General features: G+C 53.6%; 2 protein-coding genes and 1 non-coding gene across 3 annotated transcripts in view; 1 reads left to right on the plus strand and 2 right to left on the minus strand.

Moving 5' to 3' along the window:
* Window positions 1-508: 508 nt before the first annotated feature.
* On the minus strand, window positions 509-14,285 carry TIMM23 (translocase of inner mitochondrial membrane 23). Its single transcript, XM_070751920.1, has 7 exons — window positions 14,061-14,285; window positions 11,492-11,550; window positions 9,814-9,907; window positions 8,876-8,960; window positions 5,379-5,437; window positions 3,739-3,849; window positions 509-1,470 (listed from the first exon to the last, which is right to left on the minus strand). Exons 1-7 carry the CDS (start codon window positions 14,182-14,184, stop codon window positions 1,355-1,357), a joined length of 648 nt encoding a protein of 215 aa, XP_070608021.1. The 5' UTR covers window positions 14,185-14,285; the 3' UTR covers window positions 509-1,354.
* Window positions 10,371-10,572, minus strand: LOC139168650 (small nucleolar RNA SNORA74). The gene has a single exon (XR_011559320.1). It is a non-coding gene; the product is annotated as a small nucleolar RNA SNORA74 (small nucleolar RNA).
* Window positions 14,286-14,460: 175 nt separating the features above from the next.
* Window positions 14,461-23,066, plus strand: part of PARG (poly(ADP-ribose) glycohydrolase) — a 46,569-nt gene continuing 37,963 nt past the window's right edge. The window contains 6 exon segments of the mRNA XM_070751909.1: window positions 14,461-14,657; window positions 14,659-14,710; window positions 15,367-15,433; window positions 17,438-18,316; window positions 19,378-19,543; window positions 21,633-21,758. Of these exon segments, the coding sequence (XP_070608010.1) occupies window positions 14,544-14,657; window positions 14,659-14,710; window positions 15,367-15,433; window positions 17,438-18,316; window positions 19,378-19,543; window positions 21,633-21,758 (1,404 nt within the window). The 5' untranslated portion in view covers window positions 14,461-14,543.

Here is a 23,066-nt window from a genome sequence, read left to right on the forward strand (position 1 = left end):
CGCCTCCTCCCCTGAAGACACCTCCGACCGAGAAGGGCTCTCGCCTTGGATGAGCATCAGGAGGTCCGTGCGGCCATTCTGGGCCCTTCTGTTGCCCTCCGTCTGGATCTCCGGGGGTTGTTTTTCCTTAACAAAACAGATCAGGACTCGGCCCTGGGGCCTATCTGGGAAGAGTTCGCGGGGCCTGACCCCCACCCACCTGCTCCCTCCAATCCCCCGGGGCCATCGGCCAAGCCGGGTCACGAACCCTCCTTAACGCCACCGGTGACCATGAACCCTTGGTGGCCTCGACACGCTCCATGACGATGGGCGCCACCCGTCCCCTTGCAAAACGGGAGAGTGGACACTGTGTCCCACAAAGTTTGTTAGCCAAGGGCAACGTCCAACAACAGAACGGAAGAGCTCTCTCTCGTGGCTCTGAGAAAACTCCCATGGAAACAGGAGGGGGGGGGCATTTGCAACCCATTACGAAATAATTTCACTTAAATAACGAAACCTCGGTCTGTTATACTCTCTAGAAACGGACATATTTATTACTTCAATTTCTAGGCCGCCCAACTCTCCAGGGACTCCAGGCGGCTCACAGCAAAAATATACAACATCCACAACAGAACCAAAACCTCTGAAAATAGTTTAAAAGCACTTGACCCCCTGCCTCCAGCTCAAGCCGACCTCCCCCCCCCCCTGTAAGGTCAACGCCCTCCCTCGGCCTACGTCAGGAAAGCCAGGCCCACGTTACCCCTCTCCCGAAGGCCAATAGCTAATAATAATAATATTAGTGTTTCCCAAGTGAGTTTTTCTTCTGAAAACACGCACTCCCGACGCTTGTGTCTCATTGCCGAGGATGGTCGAAAGTGACCAGAAGGCCTTTCCAGTCCAGCACCCGGGAAAGAAGGCCACGCGGGGCGGTAAGCGTCTCAGCCGGAGGGGAGCAGTGGGCGGTTCCCGGGTGATGAGGCACCCCACACTCTTGTCTCCCTCGCTCCCCAATGTGGGGGGGGGGCTCCGCTCTGGCCGGGGGCTGCCTGCGGGCAGGAAACGCTCTCGGACACATCCAGGCCACAAGCCGAGGTCGGGGGTTTCAGCACAGGGGTTTTTATTACAGTCACATCAAGCAACGGTCTCGGCGTGCAAACCGAGCGGAAGTGAGCATGCTCACGATACGGAGACGAGGTCTTCGGCCTGGCGGGTGAAACGGCCCTTCTGCCACTCACCAGCCGCCACTCAGGAACCGGGCCGTGAGAGCCTGCGGGGCGCGAAGGGGGTGGGGGCTGTGGCTGGGTGTCCACACGGAGGGGTCCGAGTCCGATTGCACCACACGGGTGGGTGGGTGGAGGAGGCCCCCGTCTTCCGCTCAGAGAGACTGCTGCTGCAGGGAGCCCCTCATGTGCTCCCAGTTGTTGTAGAGCGCGTAAAGGCCTGTGAGCAGGAGTCCCGCGACGCCCCCTCTGGCCACCCCACGCAGCCCACCTGTCGGGACAGGAAGCCACCACCGTCAGAGCAGGGAACCCCCTTCCCCCCACCCCCACGCGAGGAGGAGGGAGGGGGGCAAGATAAATAAAGGGTAAAACAGGACGTAAAGGGGGAGGAGGGCCGTGCCTCTCGGGACCTGCAGCAAATACGGCCCATCACAGCCAGGCCGAGAGAGGCAGGGGAACCCCCCCCCGTCTCTCTTCCTGGGGGGGGCAGTGGGGATCTGAGGGGTGGGGCATAGGCTGGCTCTGTTAAAAAAAACAACTGCTCTTGCTAACATGTTGTAAGCCACCCTGAGTCTCAGGAGAAGGGGGGCATTAAAAAAATAAAATAAAAAATAAAGCCAAGGAGGAGGAAAGAAGGAGCTGGAGGGGAGGCCAGAGAAGGAGCAGCGCACAGACCCCTGGCAGGTCGGCCAGCCTGACTTTGCCCCAAAACCCCCTGGGAGGCCACACCCATCCCCAGAGCCCAAGCACGGCCTCCCCCCCCCGCATAACGCCTGCCTGTCAAGCGATAACAGGCTCCCTTCCGCGGCCCCCCCCTCCTCCTCCTCCACCCGTCTGCTTGGGTGAGATAGCAGCCGCTCCCCCCCCAAGCCTGACCAAGGGGGGGGCACTCACTGTCCCCTCCCCCCAAACGCAGGATGGTGTTGGTTTTCTCTCTCTCCCAAGGGCCTGTTCTGACAGCACCTGGGCAAGGAAGGAACACGCCCCCCCTTGCCCCCCCTGCGACCACTGCGAGTGATGGGGGCCCTGGCTGCCTTGTGTCCAGGGTGTGTGGCCTGAAGAGTTGCTATCCAGCTCAGATGTCTGTGTGTGTGTGTGAGGGGAGGGGGGTCCCCCAGAAACCTCTGGGCTTCGAGCACCAGGACTCCCCAGCCGCCCCATCCCCCCGTGGGCCTGTGAACACGGCATTTCCTCCCGTCTCTTTGGGGGGGGGGGGCAGAAGAGGAGCAGGGGGCCCTCCAGATAAAGCAGGCGGAAAAGATGTTGTAAAGAAGGGATGATGCAACGGATGCTGACCCCCGCCATCTGTGGGCATCCCTCCAGCCATGGGGAAGCTGCCTGGCCCCATCGCGTGGTGGTGGTCTCTCTCCCCGAGGAGGGGCGCTGGTAGAGGCAGGGAGCCCCTCGGGGGGGTGGGGGGGAGGGCAGGGACCCCAAAGAGGGGGGCAGGAGGAGAGTCTCCGGAGATTGGCCAGGCTTCTCAGGGTGTCCAGCGGCTCAGATCCTGAAACGCCCGGATCCCGAAGGTCCAACTGTCCCATGACCGAGGGAAGCGTGACAAGGTCCAAGGAGGAGGACACGCAGCTGGGCTCCATGGCCCAATGTGGCCGCGTGTCCAGACAAGAGGAGGGGGAGGTTGTCATTCCCAGGGTGAAACTTCCGCCCAGGGTCTGACAGGCTCCACTACTGTGTGCAGGCCTCTCTCTCCGCCCCCCTCCCCCCCCGGCCCTTTTAAGCTCCCTCCGTGGGCAGCTGGCTCGAGTGGGGGGTGGGCAGTCCGTTATTCCAGACTCCTCGGTGCAGGAGGATGCCACGTGGGAGCCCCACCCTCTGGTAGTACCACCACGACCCCGTTGCAAACGTCTAAGCCTCCCCCCCCCGTGGCCCCCACTGCCTCCTGTTTCAAGGGCTGGTCAGCCAGAGAGGGCAACCGGGGAACCCGTAGCCCAGCTGTAGGACTCAAAAGGTACGACGACCACCCTGCCGTGGCTGACGTTTGTGACTCCGAGACGTTTGGGGCCGTGACGGGGGTGGGGAGGGTCCCTCTGGGGCGAAGGAAGGTTTAAGGCCCCCCCTTTAATCTCTTAAGCAAAGAGAGCTGGGGGCTTTATGGCACCATCCCATCGAGGGGGAGGGGGGGCTGTACAAGCTGTTCTAGGGAGAAGTTCAGCCTCCGGACCCTCCCTCCCTGGGAGGGGCAGCCAGGCAGGGCCAAAGGGCCGGAGGGGGGGGGGAAAGACTCTAGAGCAGCCCACCTGTTTCGGCCTCCCCGTTGACCTCTCCTCCACTGAACCACCGGCTCACTTGGGGGCCCCTCACTAGGGCGACTCAGGGCCACTTTCCACCTTTGCAGCCCCCCCCCAGGGTCACCTGTGACCGTTGCAGTGTCCTGCGGGGGGGGTGGGGGGGTGGAGGGGAAAGGGAGGCCGCTCCAACCAAACGCTTAAGGATCCTGACCAGGGAGGTTGTAGACAGGGGGGGGGGGGCAAACATCGCTTAGTAGCAGAGCCCTACTCGCCCCCCCCCCACCTGGGCTCACCTGTGCTCTTGTACAGCATCCCCGTCATGGTGCCGGCTGCCACGGTGTTGAGGTCGTCTTCAGCCCCCCGCGTCTTCTCCACGATGACCCCGAAGGCACTGTAGAGCAGCGCTGGGGGGGGGAGAGGGGGGGACACCACTGTCAGGGCCCTCAGCCCGTCACACACACACACCCCCCCTTCCTTCCTTCCTGCAAACCCCACCGAGCCCCCTGTGCCACTTAGCCATGGAAACCTGGGCTGCACTGGGGCTCTCCGTGGAGGGCTGCCCGTATCTGATCAGCCCCCCTGGGGCCCCACCCTCACCCCCCACCCCCACCGGAACATGGAGACCCCCCTCCCCGTCTCGAAGCTCCTGCCGCCGCATCTGGGAGGGGGCCGCCAGAGGAGCCCACCATCCCAAAGGGGGGGCTCAGACACACCTTTCCTCAGCCGCGGGGTGGGGGGCTTGCAGGGCTTTTTGTTTTTTTGGGGGGGGGGACTAGAGTCAAAAAAAGAAACCTGACTGCTGACCGTCCCCACCTGGGCCTTGGGATGCCCATCCCTCCCTCGGGAGCAGCTGTGAAGTTGGCCTTGCTCTCTCTCTCTCTCTTTCTGTCATAGCGGGTGATGAGTCCACCTCGGTGGGGGGGCTCCAGGTTGTGGAGAGGGAGGGGGGGCTGTAGAGAGGCGTGAAGCGGTGGGTCAGTCCTGTCAAGCGGAGGCTCCCTCCTCCCCCTAGGCTGCTGGGCGGGCGCGCACACGGGGGAGAGGCGGCCTGGAGGGTCCTCTCTCTTCAGCGCCTTGGAACCAAACGCCTGGCAGGCCGGTGGGGGCCCCTAAAAAGACCCCTCCCCCTCTTCTCCCCCCCTCCCCCTCCTGTCACCCCACTCTCGACCCACTCAATAGAGGCAGCCTGGATGGAGGGTCCTCTCTCTTCAGCGCCTTGGAACCAGACGCCTACCAGTCCGGTGGGAGGGGAGCCCTAAAAAGACCCCTCCCCCTCTTCTCCCCCCCTCCCCCTCCAGTCACCCCACTCTCGACCCACTCAATCTATGCAGAAACAGGCCAGGGCAAAAGGCCAGGGACGTGGGGGGGGGGGAATAAACCAACACAGCTGCCCAGCGGCCTCGGTTAATGGATCACCGGCTGGACTGGACATCTGAACCCCAGCGCCCTCTCAGAGCCGAGGCCTCTTAGTCTGGCAGCACTCCCGCGGGGGTGTGTGTGAGAGGAATGGGCCCCTGGATGTTGAGCCAGTGGGATTCAGTCCAGGAGCCTGGGAGGGAGAGCCCCCGTCCGGTAGGCCCCCCCCCCCCGCAATCGCCCCCCACCCTCCCTCTTCCCAGCTGGCTTCCCACAACAGCAGTCAATTGGGTGTGTGTGTGTGTAGATGCCAGATTCCTTCAACTGCTGCGCAATACGGTTAATAATCGTGGGAGAAAAAGGGCCTTAAAGAGGGCGGTGGACCCAGTTAAACCCACCCCCCTGGCCTTGTATGTATGTATGTATGTATGTATGTATGTATGTATGTATACACACACACACACACACACACACACACACACACACACACGTATGTATGTATGTATATGTATATTTTTCGAAAACCAAGAGAGTTTTGCAGAGGTGGTGGTGGTGGTGGGGCGAGGCTGCTACTCACCTAGAGAGCCGAGAGTGTTCGCCCACAGGGCCCCCTGTCGTGTCACCATATTTAAAATCCTTCAAGAAAGTCACAAGAGGGGAGTTTAGTGCGACGCCCACAGAATTGGGTCAGTCCGGGCCATGTTGGCTGCCCACACCCGGCCTTGCGCAACTCGCTTCACATCGGGCAGCGATAATTGGAGGATGACCCCACCCTTCCCACCAAGAGGAACTCTTGCGTTATGCAAATATTTCCATGTAATTTTACTACCTGGATTAGCAATGGAGTAAAAGTGATTCCCTGCCAACCTGTTTATTTAACTTTAAGGCGAGCGGGAAATCTCACATAAATCTGGAACCTTTGTGTCAATCCAATTGACACCTCTGGCCAAAAACCCCCCATTAAAACCTCCTGCCTGATTCTCCTGTCCTGCAGCACAACTAACACAAAACGGCAATTATTCCAATTACTCAAACCCCTGAAACCACGTAGCGAATGAAGTGATCTGAGATCCTGGAGGATCACGACCGTCCGTCTAACAAGACAAATGATCGCGTACAGGAAAAGCGAGGCGGGTTCCTAGCAGACCCCCACTGAGGGATCTCTTCGCCTTCTCATGGAGAAATGAGACCCCCGGCCGGCTGCTCCCACCCCCCTCCTTGAGCAGGCTGGGGGAAGGCAGAGAGCCCTCCGGAGGGGCTGGCGAGGGCAGTCCGCGCAGGGTCCCCTGGACAACTGGACCATCGCCTGACCCGGCTGGAGAGACCGCCCAGCACATCCCCTTCTATAGTGGAACAGCAGAGGGGGGTCTTGGCCGTGCTGGGGTCAGGGTCTTCTGCGGACACCGCATTATGCCCAGCTGATGGCAGAGGCCACAGGCCGCACCGTCTTCCCGGCCGACCAGGGAACGAGCAGCTGGCCACCCCGAGCGCCACAGGGGGCGTCTGTGGGAATCCCAGCTGGGGCTACCACGCACGGGCTGCCCATTGGTTTCCGGTCAAAATTCAAAGTGTTGGTGATGACCTATAAAGCCCTTCATGGCATCGGGCCAGAATATCTCCGGGACCGCCTTCTGCCGCATGAATCCCAGCGACCGGTCAGGTCCCACAGAGTTGGCCTCCTCCGGGTCCCGTCGACCAAACAATGACGTCTGGCGGGACCCAGGGGAAGAGCCTTCTCTGTGGCGGCTCCAGCCCTCAGGAATCAGACCCCCCCCCGGAGATTCGAACTGCCCCCCCCCCCACCTTCCGAAAGAGGCTAAAAACTCATCTTTGCCACCAGGCCTGGGGCCACTAGATCACAAATGTGTTTCGATTAATGTATAGATTGAGTGAATGAGAATTGAATGTTTATAAGCTGACATTGTGGATTGTGACATTGTGGATCGCAGGGCGCGGCATCAACGCCACAAACACCAGAGTTGGAAAGGCACAACAGCCCCACGGTGGCTAAAAGGTGAGACCACAGCCGCCTCCCCTTCAGAGGAAACAGACGTTGTGTGTGTGTGCGCCTGTCTCGCTCAGCACCCTCGCCAGGAGGCCCAGCAGTGCACAGGGGATGGACAGACGGACAGGCTGAGCCCGAGACGGCCCTTTGATCTCCCAGGAGCGTAACACTGCCCAAGGCACGGGGGTGGCCCAGGCAGCTGACTACTCCTGGAGAGGAGCACCCCCCCTCCCCGACTCCCCCTCCCAAAGGTCAAGACTTCCCCTGGCCCTGGGTGTGTGTGTGTGTTGAGTTTGCGGAGTCCCCTCCTGCGGTAGAAGTCTGAGAAAGCGCACGGGGGGGGGGGGGGGGGAGAAAATGAACTGGATTTACACGCCCCCCTGCCCCGTGTCCTACTGAGAGCACGTCCTCTCGTGCGTGGACCCGGCCTCACTGGCCATCCTAGCTAAACTGCACGCACGGGAGGCCCGTTGGTGGCACCAGCACTGCAAATATCACTACTATTACTACTATTATTATTTATTAGGTTTGGATGCCGCCCCTCTGCGCAGGGACCGGCCAGGGACCAGCTCTTCCGCGTGTCTCTGTGGCCCCGTCAACTAAATCCTCACAGAGAGAGGGGAGGGGGACGGTCACTACAGGCAAACGTCATTCACTGTCAGAGGTGGGTGTGTGCATAGTTTTGTATCCGTGTATACTGTGGTGACTATGTGGTGTGTACGTTGGGGGGGGGGGCAGCACCTTGAGAGCTCCACGCAATGGAATCTCATAAGACCCTAAGGGGAGCCCTGCTGAATGGTCCAGCCTTATGCGTCCCACACTGGCCCCCCAACTGTCCATGGGAGTCTTGAGCAGAAGGGGACCCTCCCTCTCCCTTGACCCCCAACACATGGGACTCCCCAAGGGAACCCTGCCTGCCTCCACCAACATAGAGGCATAGGCACCTGCACATCCCTTTCAATCACCACCATGGATACACTTGGCATCCCTGAATCTGTCCCATCCTGCCTTGAAGCTCTCCAGGCTGACAGCTGTCACGGCCTCTCCTGGAAGGGAATCCCACCAACCAAGGACCCTCTGGGGGAAGAAGAAATATCTCCCTTGATTTCTCCTCCCTTTCTCACCCGTGGCCTTTAGGGAGGGGCCCCTCGTCCTAGGATTGTGGGATGGAGAAAATAATTTTTCTCTCTCCACCTTTTCTATCCCCTGCGTGGTTTTACTCCCTTCGACCAAGTGACCCCTTCAACGCTTCCGTCTTTCAAGGCTGAAGAGACCGAGGCACGTTGCAACCTGGTTTCATGAGGGGGGGGGGGCATTTCAATGCGTGTAGATGAGTCCACATCCAAAGGGACTAAAATGAAGCCGTTCTGATGAGTCTCCTCAGTGGAGCCTTTTGGTCCCCCAGAAATGTCCCCCTGCCCCAGCCAGGCTGGCAGAGTGAAGCCCGGAGAGGGGCTGCATACAAACCTAATAAATTATTATTATTATTATTAAGCAAGCAACCCCCCCCTTTCACTGTCCTCCTCACTGTCCTGAAGTCTGGCGCCACCTGCTGGTCCAAGTGACCTGGTTCTCCTCTGACCCTTCTCCAGCTGAAGATGACCCCCAGGAGCCTCTACCCTTTTTGGCGTGTGGCGTGTGGTTAAAAGGACCTGCGTGTGTGCGCTAGCATGGGTCCCCCCCCCCGTGTTACCACCCCCTCCCGCCCACAGAAGCCTCCTCCAGGCGGCCCCTCCTTTCGCCACCCCCAGAGAGGATGGGAAGAGCTCCCGGACGAGGGGTGTGGGGGGAGCGTGGAAAACCGGCCGGCCAGTGTGCGGCAAGAGAATGATGAGGGTTTTCTTGAAAGGTCTTCTACCAAATAATAAATTCACCCCCAATTGAAACCATCCTAGCAGGAGAGCATCCCTACCACCTCTTTGGCGCGTGCAGCTCCAACAACCTTCACTTGCCTCAACCTCCTGGTCCTCAGTGCTGAGCAGAGATTAAGCCCAGACGTGGCCCCCACCCCGGCCTCCCCTCTAGGATAGCTCTGAAGGACGTGGCCTCCAACGGGGTTGGATACTCACTGGACGTTCCTAGGTTTGGACCAGGCCATGTTCTGGGTCTCCTTCAGGCCGAGTCTCAAGCCATTCAATGCCCCAAAAGCAGCTCCTGTCGGGACAGAACAGAACGATGTGTATGGATCTCATGCTTGTAGTTAAAACCAATGAATTGCTCTCCAGCATTACTGTAACAACGATGCTTTTATTAGTCATATTCAGGGTGGATAAAAAATGGGTGATTTACACGTTTTACAAAAATCAGATTATTTTTAATTTAAACTGGATTTTTAAAATCAAATTTATTTTAATAAAATGCTTTTGGAATAAAAATCTATCTAAAGGTAGTTTTCTATTTAAGACACATTAATGATTTATTCAGCATGAAAGGAGCTTAATTATGAAGCACATGAGGCTGCAACGTTCTGCAATATTGGGACTGGCGGTGAGTCCAGAGCAGGTCAGAGGAGCAGCAGCAGCGGCCGGACAAGAGGCGACAGTTGCTCTTTAAAAGTCATGATGCAAATCGAGTTGATTTAAATCACATTATAGAAAAGGGAAACCAAGGCTTTTCTCCACCCTCCTTGGTCCCACTGTTGAATGCTCCTTTCCCTGCCTTCTGTAACCCCAAAACACTACTATAATCTACAGTGACTCCCTAAAATATAATGAAGTATGCTTTGTGAATGTAGAGTGAAATAAATAACTTTCCAAGCAATATTCAAGTTTTTAAACTGCTTACAAAACTGCTAAACCCAAACAGATAAAATATAAATATTTTATGGGCAATATACATAACGTGGCAGAGATTTTTAAATGGTTCGTTTGGGTTTCATCCTTTGATACACAGCAAGTAGAGCAACTCTTTATCTGGAGAACTGGTTGATTCCTCCTCTTCTCTCTTTATTCTACCGAATAGAATCACCCACCCAACGTTGTGATATCCATAGAAAATGATGACCCACCAGTAATACAACACCCTCCAATTGTAAAGAAGGCCAGTTCAAATCTTCCCCTGGTTTTACTAGCTCCAGTAGGTAGAATGAATTCGTCTGTATCCTGAAACGAAAACAACCCTTTTCAGCAGTATTTGCGTATGAATTCCCGAGTCTCATGAAATGAAGCACATGGTTTATTTATTGTCTCTTTATATATATGCTGTGAGCCACCCCGAGTCCTCGGAGAGGGGTGGCATACATATCCAATTAAATAATAAATAATAAATAAATAAAGGATACTCTTTACTCTTAAAACTGTGAACTGTCCGTCAACCCAGTGAATAAAATAGAAGGAAAAAGAGCCTATCCACTTATTTCCCTCTTGAATGTTCAGTTATTACTGAGCCCTACAAAAGCGAACAAATATATTTCTATAGAACAAATAAATGTTATTTTCATTTATCCAGCATTTAGTAAGAGGCTGTAATACGTGCTTAACCCAGTATTGGTGACTACTGACATGGTTGATGTAATAAGCTGTACTAACACCATTGCGTAATGCCCTCGGCCCATGAGCTGAGCCACTTGTATGCTCTCAGACTAGTGCTGACCAGGAGGTGGTCTGCTCAACACACTCTCAGAAAAGCACAGTACTGCCAACGCTGCTGTCAGTTACCTCCAGAACGGGGCAAATGACAGACAGCTAAACACACAGCATCTTTCTCTCCCAGCAGTGTAACACTGTCAAAGACACGGTTCTGGCACAGACAGCTGACCACCGCTGGAACCCAGGGGCAAAATATATTCAGCCTTGAGATTAAATGCAGATCTACAGAGGGGGGGGGGAAACCCACCGGGGGGGCAGGGCGGGGGGAACAAGAGCCTTTCACTGTTTTAATCTTATTCAAAATTACTATACAGGTAGGCCTTAACTTGCAACAGTTCATCTAGTGACCGTTCAAAGTTATAGCGGCACAGAAAAAAAGAAAACTCATAAAATGGGGCAAAGTCATTTAACAAGGGAATGGAGCCGCCCCCCCCCCCCTTAGGAAACCAGGTTGCAACAGGCCTCGGTCTCTCCTGCCTTGAAAGACGGAAGCGTTGAAGGGGTCACTCGATCGAAGCGAGTAAAACCACGCAGGGGATAGAAAAGGTGGATGGAGAACAATTCTTTTCTCCATCCCACAATACTAGTAAAGGCCACGGGTGAGAAAGGGAGGAGAAATCAAGGGAGATATTTCTTCTTCCCCCAGAGGGTCCTTGGTTGGTGGGATTCCCTTCCAGGAGAGGTCGTGACAGCTGTCAGTCTGGAGAGCTTCAAGGCAGGATGGGACAGATTCACGGAGGCCAAGTGTATCACGGGTGGTGATTGAAACGGATGTCCAAGTGCCGCCTCCATGTTGGCTGAGGCAGGCAGGGTTCCTTTGGGACCTATTTGTTGGGGGGGGGGTCAAGGGAAAGGGAGGGTCCTCATGGACAATTGGGGGGCCACCGCGTGACACAGAAGGCCTTGGTCCAATTCAGCATGGCTCTTCTTAGGTTCTTAACAGATGTTTCATTTAGCAACACAAATTTTGGGCTCAATTCTAGTCGCAACCTGAGGACTACCTCCATCATACATCAAATAATTTAGACAATCAGCCAAAGACCAAAGCCCTTTTGAAAACTGATTCAAGTACACTTTGAGCAATCATGGATATCTCACCTGTATAAGGTATCTGGGGTCAACATTTAAATATGGGGACAAGGGATTCATTCCAGTCACTGAAAGGAGAAAGAAAAAAAAAGGGGGGGTGTTGAAGTTGGAAACCATGACGACCTAGCACAAAAAACAGTTCAAAGAAAGAGGGTCACAGCAGGTGATGCCGGGTTTAGAACCGTTCGGATACCAGAGCAGAGCTAAAAGTGGCCTACAATCTCACTCATTCACAACATCCCAAGGTCGCAGGACAAAAAATGGGTCACTGGGCAACTGGCAGGTATTTGCAGATCTCAGCCAGCATCCCACAAGCAGAGTGACCGGGAGAAGGCCTCTTCCCTTAATGGCCACATAACTGAGCTGTAAAATTAGATGCTGGGACATGGAAATTCTGGTCCCAATTTGGTGTCGTAAGTTGAGGACCATCTGGACTCTCTCATGAGTGGAGGATTTCTGTGTGAGCTTCAGTTTAAGTCAGGTCTGAGGGGCAAGAAGGACCAGGTCAGGATTCAAAAGGATTCCCAAACAGGTTTCCTTCAAGAAGAATATGTAAACATCAATGATCAACTGCCTGTTAAAAACACATTTGAACTTAGAGGCATATATGCCTGTTTATAATGTTGAGGTTATTTTTCTGGGATGTTTCGGGTTTCTTCCCTAATTATGTCCTTCCTCTTATCTCTGATTTGGAAAAAAAAAATTAGCTTATCAGCTAGCCATGTACCTGAATCTCTGTCTTTAATTTTTCATAACAATTTAGATGAAGCCTAACTTCAGGGACACATACAGGATGGGTTCCAAAAGTAATGTAATTTAAAAAAAAAAAGTAATTTATTGAATAGATTTGCCCAAACACTTAAATTTCTTCAAAGCTCTTTGGGCTTCTACACGTTTTTCCCAGCCACTCTGCCATGACCGGCACGTGCCCTGGGAGGCGTCTTCGGGGACCCCCCCTCACAAGGTCTTCGCCACAGCAGATTGGATCTCTTCTATGGACGAAAAACTCGCCTTGCCACAACGCGCTACGAGTCTGTGAGTTCCTGGCCAAACACCAAGTGCCAATGCTGCCCTACCGCCCCCACCCCATAGTCCTGGCGTCGCCCCAGCAGAGTTCTTTTTGTTCCCAGCCCTGAAAGGAACCCGTTTTCCGTTCATAGAAGAGGTCCAACCAGCTGTGACGAAGACCTTGTGAGAGGTCCCCGAAGACGCCTTCCAGGGCGTGTACCGGTCATGGCAGAGTCGCTGGAAAAAATGGCCCAAAGGACAGTACTTTGAATTAATTAAGTAATTAATTAATTACTTAAAAAATAACTGCATTATTTTTGGAATGCACCCTGTATGTGTCCCTGAAGTTAGGCTTCATCTAAATTGCTATGAAAAATTGAAGACAGAGACTCAGGGACACATATTACAGTACCTGTGGTGAAGGCCAGACAAAATGTCCCTGATCACCTACAAATTGTATCAAGCGATTAAATCAGCTTTCAATGTGTGAAGCCTCATTTCCCCGGGATTAAGTTAAAGTTTCAGAGAAAGAAGCAACGGCTGCATTTACAGTTTACTATAGTTAAGAGGGATGCAGTGGCTACCTCTGCTGCCTGCAATTTGGCCGTTCAAATCTCACCAGGCTCATGGTGGACTCAGCTGTCCCCCCTTCCCAGGTTGCTAATAAAATGAGGACTTGGGGGGTGGGGTGGAACTGACCCTGTGAACCGCTTAGAGAGGGCTGCAAAAGCTCTATGAAGCGGCATAGGAGCCTAAGTGCTACTGCCACAGCACGATAAGGGTGCAGCCATGCTGGTAGTGCCGCTACGGAGGGACCTATAATCCTCCACCAGAACTACACACAGGCACCAAAGCAGTTACTCCTTGATCATCAGGACACATGAACAGACGGCACGGTCCAGCTCTGGAAGGAAAGAAGAGATACGGGAGGCCTATGGGGGGGGGGGGGGCTTCCCCAAATGACTTGAAGGAAGAGCATCCCTGGGATCTGGAAGGGAAGCCGACCGCCTCCCTCCCTTCTTCCTTCCAGGGGAATTCCATCAATGGATAATAAATCAGCCTGGCTGCCTGCCTACCTACCATCCGGCCTCTGGGCAGCGTGCAACACCTGAAAACAAGTTAAAGACCCCCAACCAGAACCCCTCCCTCTCCTTTGGGCGGATCTCGGGGGGGGGGGTTCCCTACCAGCTCAAGAGCCCCGGGCCCCTCCAGATCTTCCACGGCCCCTGAACCGCCCCCCCACAAGGGACGCGCCCTCCCTCGCTCCCTGGGCAACAGTCACAACGGTGGCTGGAGGGGGGGAGGAGATGAGAAGCCCCCCCACAGACCCTCTCTTCCCCGCCCCCCTCCCTCATCCCAAAGGAGGGAGGGGCGGGGGGGAGGAGGGGAGAAGCCCCCCCACAGACCCTCTTTTCCCCGTCCCCTCCGCCATCTCCCTCTCATCCCAAAGGAGGGAGGGGCGGGGGAGGAGCCCCCCCACAGACCCTCTCTTTTCCTCGGACGCCCCACCGCCGCCCACGTGCAGCCAGGGACGGAGCCCAGGGGGGGCGGCGGGGGGGCCTCCACTCACGGGGGACTCCGGCCAGGTCCGCGTGGGAGTATCCCGGCCCGGCCAGCCCTCCTCCTCCTCCTCCTGCCCCCCCGAAGAGGCCGGCGAATCCGGAGCCCTTGGAGTTCCCGGCGCCTGCGTCCATGTCGGCGGCCGTTGGAGGCTCCTCTGGCCGCCCTTCCGCTCTGCCCTCGCTTTCGCCTCCTCAGGGCCGCGTTGCCTTCAGGCGCCGCCCCTTCCGGTCCCGCAAGCGGAAGTTTCCCTCCGCCGCCGCCCATAAGGACCGACCCCTAAGCGCCAGGAGCGAGCCGGGTGACGTCATCCCCTCGCGCCGCCCTCCGCACCTCTTCCTCTTCCCCTCCGACCCGACCTTCTCTCTCTCTCTCTCTCTCTCTCTCTGTGCGACGCTCGCTTCCGGGCTCGGCGGGGAACCGTGGCCGCGGGCGGATGGGTCCGGCCTCGCCCTCCGCGTCCCGGGGGTGACCTGGTTCGCCCCCCCGCAGCATGAGCGCGGGGCCCGAGTGTGAACCCCCCGGGAAAAGGGCTCGCCTGGGCCCCGGCTTCCTCTCTCTCTCCCGGGCGGCGGCCCCCGCGCAGCCCCCGCCCCCCCCGCAGCAGCCTGCAGGAAGGGCCCGGACCCGGCGGCCCCTCAGCCACCGTGGGGAACAAAGGTCAGCCCCGGAGGGAGGGAGGGAGGGGGGGGGGGGAGGCCGCACTGGGTCCAGCCTGTGAATGGAAACACCCCCCCTCCGACTAAAGGGGGCTTTGCGCCTGGTGGCCTCCTTAGGCGGACCCCCCCCCCCAACTCAAGAGAGGCTGCGTGTAGCTGGAGGGGGCCCTCCACTTACCCCCGTTTCTTGAGCGGCCCTTAGGAGTTGCGGTGGTTCCGAGGGGGGGGGGGGAAGAGAGGAAGTAACTTATGACTTTTTTTTAAACACCTGTGACTGCTGCGGGATCCTTGGGGAGGGGGTTGGGGTGTCACATGATCGAAACTGGGACCCTGGTCAACTTTTTCCCATTTGCGAGGGTCGCAGTGTCCTGGGGTCATGTGACCTTCTGGCCAGCAAAGCCAGGTTCACTTCACAACGAGTGGCAAGAAAGTCCGCAAGTCCAGCCCTGCCTGTCGCTCAATGGGAAGGGTGTGACACTTCGGTAAATGACAAGCGCACCTCTGGCTAGACGGCTGAAGGCGTTCCCAAACTGATGATGTTCCTGCCAATTAAATACCAGAGTGAATGTATTAATTCATAAGAGATCTGTTTTAAGATTGGTATGTTGGGTCCAAGCTCCCCACTTTCCAGTAAAACTACTGTGTATTTCCTTACAGTTTACAGACAAAAGAGGATTACCTCTTGGATGGAGAACAAAGGACCCAGAACTGTGGAATCTGACAGGTAAAACAAAAACAAGGTTCCACTCATTTTATTTCTGCTGCTGCAGCCTATAGGAACAGCTGCTGCCAGATTATTCCACCAAAATGCTAATAGTCCTCCAGGATGTTAGCTTTTGCTCTTATAAGGTGACTTTTAGTGATTACTTTTATTAACAAAGATGTCAACAAAAAGAAGAAGGTGTAAGCGGTGACGTGTGTCACGAAGCCGATATCAGACCCAGAGGGTATATGCTGCTCATTTGGAGTGTTTTTTAAAGGAAGGCCGTTTAATCGTTGCTTACTTTATCCTTGTCATTTTTTAATTATGACTTACTCATTGCAGTATTTTGGGCATTTTTATGAGGAAACACTGTTCCTTTTGCATGTGGTGTTGGGTCTTGTGGAGCTTTTCAGCTTTTAGAAGCTGTCAATAACCATATTTTTTTAAAAAAATAATAAAAGAATCCTGTCCTTTGCTACACTTAGGAAATTAGAAAAAAGGAAAAGAGGGTAAGTCTTCTACTTGCAACCGCAATTGAGACCAATAATTTTCTGTGCCAACCAGTTAAGTGGCTTTTGCCCCATTTCATGACCACGGTGGTTAAGTCAACCATGCATTTGAGTGAGTAATGCACGTTAAGGGAATCTGGGTTTTCCAAAGGCTTTGCTAATCTGAAGGTCATGAAACGTGATCAGGTGACCCTCGGCGATGCTGCAACCTTCATAAATACATGGCAGTTCCCCAAATATCTGAATTTTAAACAGGTAACCGTGGGAAGGTTGCAGTGGTCATAAGGCTGACAAACGGTCACAAGTCAGCTTTTTCAGTGTCTGCAAATTTGAGGGGTCAGTAAACAAATTGTTGTAAGTCAACAGCTTTCTGTAAGAAACTAAATGCCACGATGCAAAAAGGATGTTGAGACTCTAGAAAGAGTGCAGAGAAGAGCAACTGGGATGATGAGGGGACTGGAGGCTAAAACATATGAAGAACAGTTGCAGGAGCCAGGCATGGCTAATTTAATGAAAGGAAGGGCCAGGGGAGACATGATAGCAGTGTTCCAGTATCTCAGGGGTTGCCATAAAGAAGGAGTCAAGCTGTTCTCCAAAGGGTAGAACAAGAAGCAATGGGTGGAAACTAAGTGAGAAGTAACTTAGAACTAAGGAAAAAAATGTCCTGACTGTTAGTACAATTGAGCAGTGGAACAGAAGTTGCCTCCAGAGGTGGTGAAGGCTCCAACACTGGAAGTTTTTAAGAAGATGGATAACCATTTGTCTAAACTGCTACAGGGTTTCCTGCCTAAGCTTGGGGTTGGACTATCAGACCTCCAGGGTTTCTTCCAACTCTCTTATTATTATTATATACTGCTCAAGAAAAAATAAAGGGAACACTCGAATAACACATCCTAGATCTGAATGAATGAAATATTGAATACTTGGTTCTGTACAAAGTTGAATGTGCACAGCAGGATGTGAAATTGATTGTCAATCAGTGTTGCTTCCTAAGTGGACAGTTTGATTCCACAGAAGTTTGACTGACTTGGAGTTATATTGTGTTGTTTAAGGGTTTCCTTTATTTTTTTTTTGAGCAGTGTAGAATTACAGGGTCCTTTGCCCTAATGATGGAATTAGGATAAAAATTAATCTAGAAAAATTAGAATGAATGCTCAAATCAAGCTCTCTAAAAGCTTTTTAATAGTTTAATTTGGAGATGAGCAACTGAGGGCCTTCCTGATGTTGCGATAATAATAATAATAATAATAATAATAATAATAATAATAATAATAATTTATTAGATTTGTATGCCGCCCGTCTCCGAAGAATCGGAGTGGCTCACAACAATAATAATGTACAAATCCAATACTTAAAAAAACCACCTAAAACCCATATCATTAAAAAACCATACAGCTCAGTCATAACAGCCTGGGGATCTCAATTACCCCGTGCTATTAGGGATACACCAATTGCTAGCAGCCTGGCCGCTGGCATGGAATTGCGTCTTTTTGTGTAACTCTTTCCTTCTTTGCAGGCAAAGCAAAAGGAGCAACATGGAAGCCGAGTGCCCAGTGGCCCTGGTTCAAAAACAGCAGGGCGGCTCAAATTCATCCGCAGAAGTCAGTGCCCAGCGGGGGCTATTCCCTCCGGTGGAGGGTAGCTGTCGGGACAGGCCATCGGAAGCCGAGGCCCTGAGACAAAGGCCGTCCAGCGAACCCTTGAGAAACGCGAACGTTCCCCAGACGCACAAAACCAGTGGTCAAGGTTACCGAGCCAGTCCTGAAACCCGGGAAAACTGTCCCGCCAGGAAGGTTTCGACAGGCAGCCCCGCCAAGGCGCCCGAACTGAAGCAGGCGTCCAGAGACTGGGATCCACAGATCCCTCGGCCCCTGAAGAGCTGCAGCCCTGAGGAGGAGCCCGCAGGCGATGAGGCTGCCTTGCTGCCCGAGAGCCCGCTTTCCGACGGAGGAGACTGCCTGGCCACTCCGCAAGGCTTCTGGGACAGGCCCTTGGCGGAGTCGTCCTCTTTCGAGAAGGAGAGCGAACCCGAGTCTCCGATGGATGTGGACCACTCCAAAAACAGCTGCCCTGAGGGGTCGGAGGAGGAAGCCAGCCCCCGCCTCGAAGACCCGGGAGATCTCGGACCGGGCAGCCCTGCCCAGTTCTGGAGGGCAGAGTCCGACCTGGATTCTGCCAGGAAGCAGCAGGTGGCTCCCCCGAAAAGCGAAGGGGCCCGATTGAGCCTCAGCACCGAAGGAGTGGACCCTCCCTGGAAGGACAGTGACGCGCCCGGGGAACCCTCGGGGCCCCCAGCCCACCCGGCGTCCGAGGGCAGGAGTGCCAGGCACGGCGGAAGGAAGGACTCCAGGATCACCACCCACTTCCCACGGGTCCACAGAGGCGATGAGAAAAGGTATTGGTTCCCCCCCCCCCCCCCAGTCTCTTAATTTGGGGTTGCCACGAGCTGCTTTTGAGTTGTGAGAGAGGAAGGTGGAAAAAGAGAAACCCTGGTGGCATCAGGGCAGGACGAGAGGTTTTGGGGACGGTGCAAAACTCTTGGGTTTTTAAAAGGCTTTTTTCACTGTTCCATTATTCCGTTTCATCGGTCAGAATATGGAAAATAAAACATCCGATCCACAATTCTCCCCCCAAAGAATACCAGGCGTTGCCACTGGGAAGTGGGCACTTGATATCATCATGACCGAAACATTTAAATATCTGAAAGGGTTAAATAAGGTTCAGGAGGGAACCCAAGAACAAGGGGCCACAATCTGAGGTCACTTTTTTTTAAAGTTTTATTTATTGTGTTTAATACATAAAGAAGAACATTTATTTACAGATCATTTCTCATTTTTTTTATATATATACAATTATGATTTGTCTTTACTTCAATAAAGATGAAAAGAGAAAAGAGAAATGGAAAACTTACTTCAATCCGGAAAAAATAAAATATCACATGGTAAAAATTGTAAACACAGACATATAATCACAATGAACCAGTTGAAGGGAAAGAGGAAGAAGGATTTTTAATATAAATTCCTTTATCCGTATCTTTTAGGCTTTCTAATTGCAATCGGTTGATCCAATCTTTCAATCTACCTGTGAACTGATGATAATTGCCATTCTGTCGGGTGTCTTTCTTGAATACACTTGTGCCACTTGCCCCCATATTTCCATAGTTTCCTTTGGCTCCTCTAATGTCCCTCCACCACACATCCAATTCTGCACATCTCTATGTTTTTTTGATAATTGGACGTTTTGAGGGTACATTTTTATTTTTCCAAATCTGGGCATAAATTATTCTAGTTGCGGTAATTACGTGTGCCACTAAATATAATACATGTGTCCAGATTCCAAGTAAGAAACCTTCGGGGTGGGGGTGGGGGTAAATTCTGCCTCTGCCTCCTATGATTATAGCCCCCCCCCCCCCCCCGTGATTGCTCACTGCATTGTGTCCCAATCTCTCGGTGGCAGGAGTGAACCGCGCCCGGGGAGGAGGCCCTGCAGGCACACGCCCCCCGCCCTCCCGGCCAACAGGAAGTGGTTCGGGACCCCACTGGAAGAGATGCGAAGGATGCCAATCAGCGGGCTTCATCTTCCTCACTTGAGACCGTCTGCCAATCACACGGTTACCATCAGGGTAGGAGCCCTTACTAGCGAATCTCTCTTCAAAGTCCCCACCGGCTTCCCTGACCCCCGGGCATTGGGTAGGTGGGGGAGGCGCTTAGGGGACTCCCCGAAACTCTGCATCTGAAGTCAGAGAGGAGTCTTCCTCCTTCGGCTCTTGACTGGAGAGGGGAGAATGGAAGGGGTGGAGGCTCCCTGCCGGCTGCTGGCCACCTGCCTCCTTTTTGGGGAGTTCCCTCAGGGTCCCCCGAGCGGTGGGGGTGGGCCTGGGGGAGAGGAGGAGGAGGAGGAGTACAGGCCCTTCCCTCTGCCACCATCATCCAGTCGAGAGCTGAAGGGAAGTGAAACGTCTTCAAAGGAAACCCCAGAAAGCCCAGTGACCCCTTTGGGGCGGCCGAGAGGCTCCGTAGACTTTGGCTCCCAGGCTTCACCCTCGGTCAGTCTGCTCAGGCGGGACTTGGGGCGGGGAAGGAAGGAAGGAAATCTTGTTTCGTATCGGCCGCACACATCACAAGCAGAGTTTTGGGGGTGGAGTGTTGAGGCGCCAATTCATATATTGCTGGTCAATTCTATTTCCAAGCCAATGGGATGTGGAGCAGAATATCTCCGGAACCGCCTTCTGCCACACGAATCCCAGCGGCTGGTTAGGTCCCACAGAGTCAGCCTTCTCCGGGTCCCGTTGATGAAACAATGTCGTCTGACAGGACCCAGGGGAAGGGCCTCCTCTGTGGCGGCCCCAGCCCTCTGGAATCAACTCCCCCCAGAGATCAGGACTGCCCCCACCTTCCTTGCCTTCCATAAATTGCTTAAGACCCACCTATATCGCCAGGCATGGGGGAGTTGAGATACACCCCCCCCCCCCCAGGCTTCTACAGTTTATGTAGGGTATGGTTGTGTTGTATGGCTTTATGATGGGTTTTAGATGTTTTTTAAATATTAGATTTGTTATATTGTATTATTGTTGTTGTGAGCCACCCCGAGTCTGCGGAGAGGGGCGGCATACAAATGTAATAAATTATTATTATTATTATTATTATTATTATTATTATTATTATTATTATTATCATCATCATCATTATCATCATCATCATTATTATCATTATCAATATTATTATTATTTTTCCATATTCTATTGCAGCAACTTGCTTCAACTTCATTGAGAAAGAGGAAAAAAATCAAGTAATATCTATTTGTTGTAAAATGAGCATAGGTTGCATTGTATGAAGTAAAGCATTTGATATAATTATCAGATTATCTAATTTACATAAATACTAAATTATTTATGTAAATATATGTAAATATTTTTGTAAATACATATATTTATGTAAATATATGTAAATATTATTCCTTCTGCCGCACGAATCCCAGCGTCCGGTGAGGTTCCACAGAGTTGGTCTCCTTAGGGTCCCGTCGACCAAGCAATGCCGGCTGGGGAAGAGCCTTCTCCGTGGGGGCCCCGGCCCTCTGGAATCAGCTCCCCCCAGAGATGCGCACTGCCCCCACCTTCTTCGCCTTCCAAAAGAGCTTAAAAACTCAAATTTGCCACCAGCCTGGGGTCCCTCAGATCCCCCCCCCCCCGCCAATGAATGTTTTAGTATGATTGTTGAATGAATGGTAATGACAACTTCTTAAATTACAGTTTTTTAAAGCATTGTTTTTTTAAATGTACTTTAAATTGGATTTAAATGTATTTTAATGGGATTGTTTACTATTGTTTTCTGTTTTTGGTGTATGTTGTGAGCCGCCCGGAGCCCCCGGGGGAGGGGCGGCATAGGAATCTAATTAAACCTTAAATCTTATTCAGGCTTAAACTCTATGAAAACGCGAAGGGTCCCTGACACCCCCAGTAACAACACAGCGCACAGCTAAATGTGCCCCCGTTTGTATAAAAGTTTCTTTGGGGCAGAATATGGCTCCTACGTCAGCGGAGGAAGAATCCGTGTATTTCCCAATGGTCTCCACTCTCCCTGTTCTTTTTAAATGCTTGGGCTTCAGCCATCAGGGGGATTCTGGGAACAGTTGAAGGCTGAGAACCACGGGCAGGTGTGTTTGGTCCGGCTGAAAGGCGACCGGCTTCTCTTTCTCCTTCTCCTCGGCTGCAGGTGGACCTCCTGAAGGAAGGGGAGGCCGCCCCCAAGCCCTTCCCCACCCACTACAAGGACTCCTGGGACAACAGGCACGTGAAGATGCCCTGCTCCGAGCAGAACCTGTATCCCGTCGAGGACGAGGTGAGGCCTTTGGTTTCATCTGCAATTATATTCCATAGTCTGGCTAAGATTTTATCACCTTGGTCTCACTGGACGGTCACACTCCCCGGCCAATGGTTTCTGGGCTCCAGGATGCATCATCCACACATTGTATTGATCTAATATCCATGGCCACTGTTTTGCTATTTATAATTATTAGCACTTTTGTAATAATGATGATGATGATGATGATAACATTTGCACAAGCAAAGACTTTCACGACGTACGAACATGTGGTTCCAGATTGTTCTTAATTCGCAGGCCAGGAATGAGCTGTTGTTGGTCTGTAAAGCAACCGTCCGTATTGGAGGATGATGGCTTGATGGGGCAGGTGGGACCCCCGGGGTGTCTCAGCTCCCAGTGGGAACTGGTCCCAGGAGGGGCAGTGGGCCCCAGAGGGGGGAGGGGGGGGAGGGAGGGGGAGGGGCCTCTCAGGGCAGGGGGCGGAGACTTCTAGATTCTGGGCCTTCAGCAGCACCAAAGGAGACCGAACTGCCCAGTGGTGGCGAGGCCCCCCCGAGGGACCGGAGGGCCGGTGGAAGCCTGAACGGCTGCAACCGCTTGGTGAGGGGGTTACGTTCAGCGGCGGTCCTCGACTTACGGCCACGGTCGAGCCCGAAACCTCTGTTGCTCAGTGAGACGTCCATTGCGTGAAGACTGTCCCAGTTGGCGGCTCCAGAGTTGTTGGAGGGAGTTGTTGCAGCCGTCCAGTTGGTGCCTCGGCTGTGCAGTGCACCCGGCCTCCCTACGGACTGGGTCAGGAGGCCACCAGAGAGGGCCACCCTCTGAACCCTGAAGCCCCTTTGCCCAGGGCCGTTGCCGCTTGCAGGGGTGGCTACACAAAGGGCGGGTGAGCCGAGGGGCCAGTGTGTCCTGAACGGGAGGGGATTTGAGGCACTGTTTGCCTCCGTGGGGGGGGGGGGGGGGGGCTGCCGGCCTTGGTCCCCGCCTTCTGCCCTCCCTCGGTCAATGTTCCCTTGTTGAAAGGATTTCCCCCCCCCCCCCCCCAAAGACTTGAGGGCCACGTGACTGAAGCTATTTCTCCCTGTTGTGGCTTCTGTCGCATGATTCGCTCGCCCTGCGTTGGTCTGGAAACCCTCTTTGTGACTGGTGGGGCTGAGGCTGCTGCTGGGCTTGGCAGGAGGGGCTTTCAAGGGCCCCACGGTCCCCGTTTTGGGCTACCACAAAATCAGGTTTCTAGCAGAAAACGTGAGGCTAAATTTGACCACTGCTGCAAACCAGTCGAGGGGCGAAAGCGTTGATGACCATGTACACAATGTGCTTGAATTT

The sequence above is a fragment of the Erythrolamprus reginae genome, chromosome 5 (genome assembly GCF_031021105.1).
Source record: "Erythrolamprus reginae isolate rEryReg1 chromosome 5, rEryReg1.hap1, whole genome shotgun sequence".
In the NCBI taxonomy this organism is placed as follows: domain Eukaryota; kingdom Metazoa; phylum Chordata; class Lepidosauria; order Squamata; family Dipsadidae; genus Erythrolamprus; species Erythrolamprus reginae.

Bases quoted from the DNA above. Each gene is read 5' to 3' on its own strand.
- TIMM23 (XM_070751920.1), bottom strand. From the start codon at position 14,184: ATGGACGCAGGCGCCGGGAACTCCAAGGGCTCCGGATTCGCCGGCCTC. The intron at 8,961-9,813 runs GTGGGTCATCAT...CTGTCCCGACAG, and splicing joins TGGAGGGTGTTGTATTACTG to GAGCTGCTTTTGGGGCATTG. The intron at 3,850-5,378 runs GTGAGTAGCAGC...TCCCCCCCCCAG, and splicing joins GAACACTCTCGGCTCTCTAG to CGCTGCTCTACAGTGCCTTC.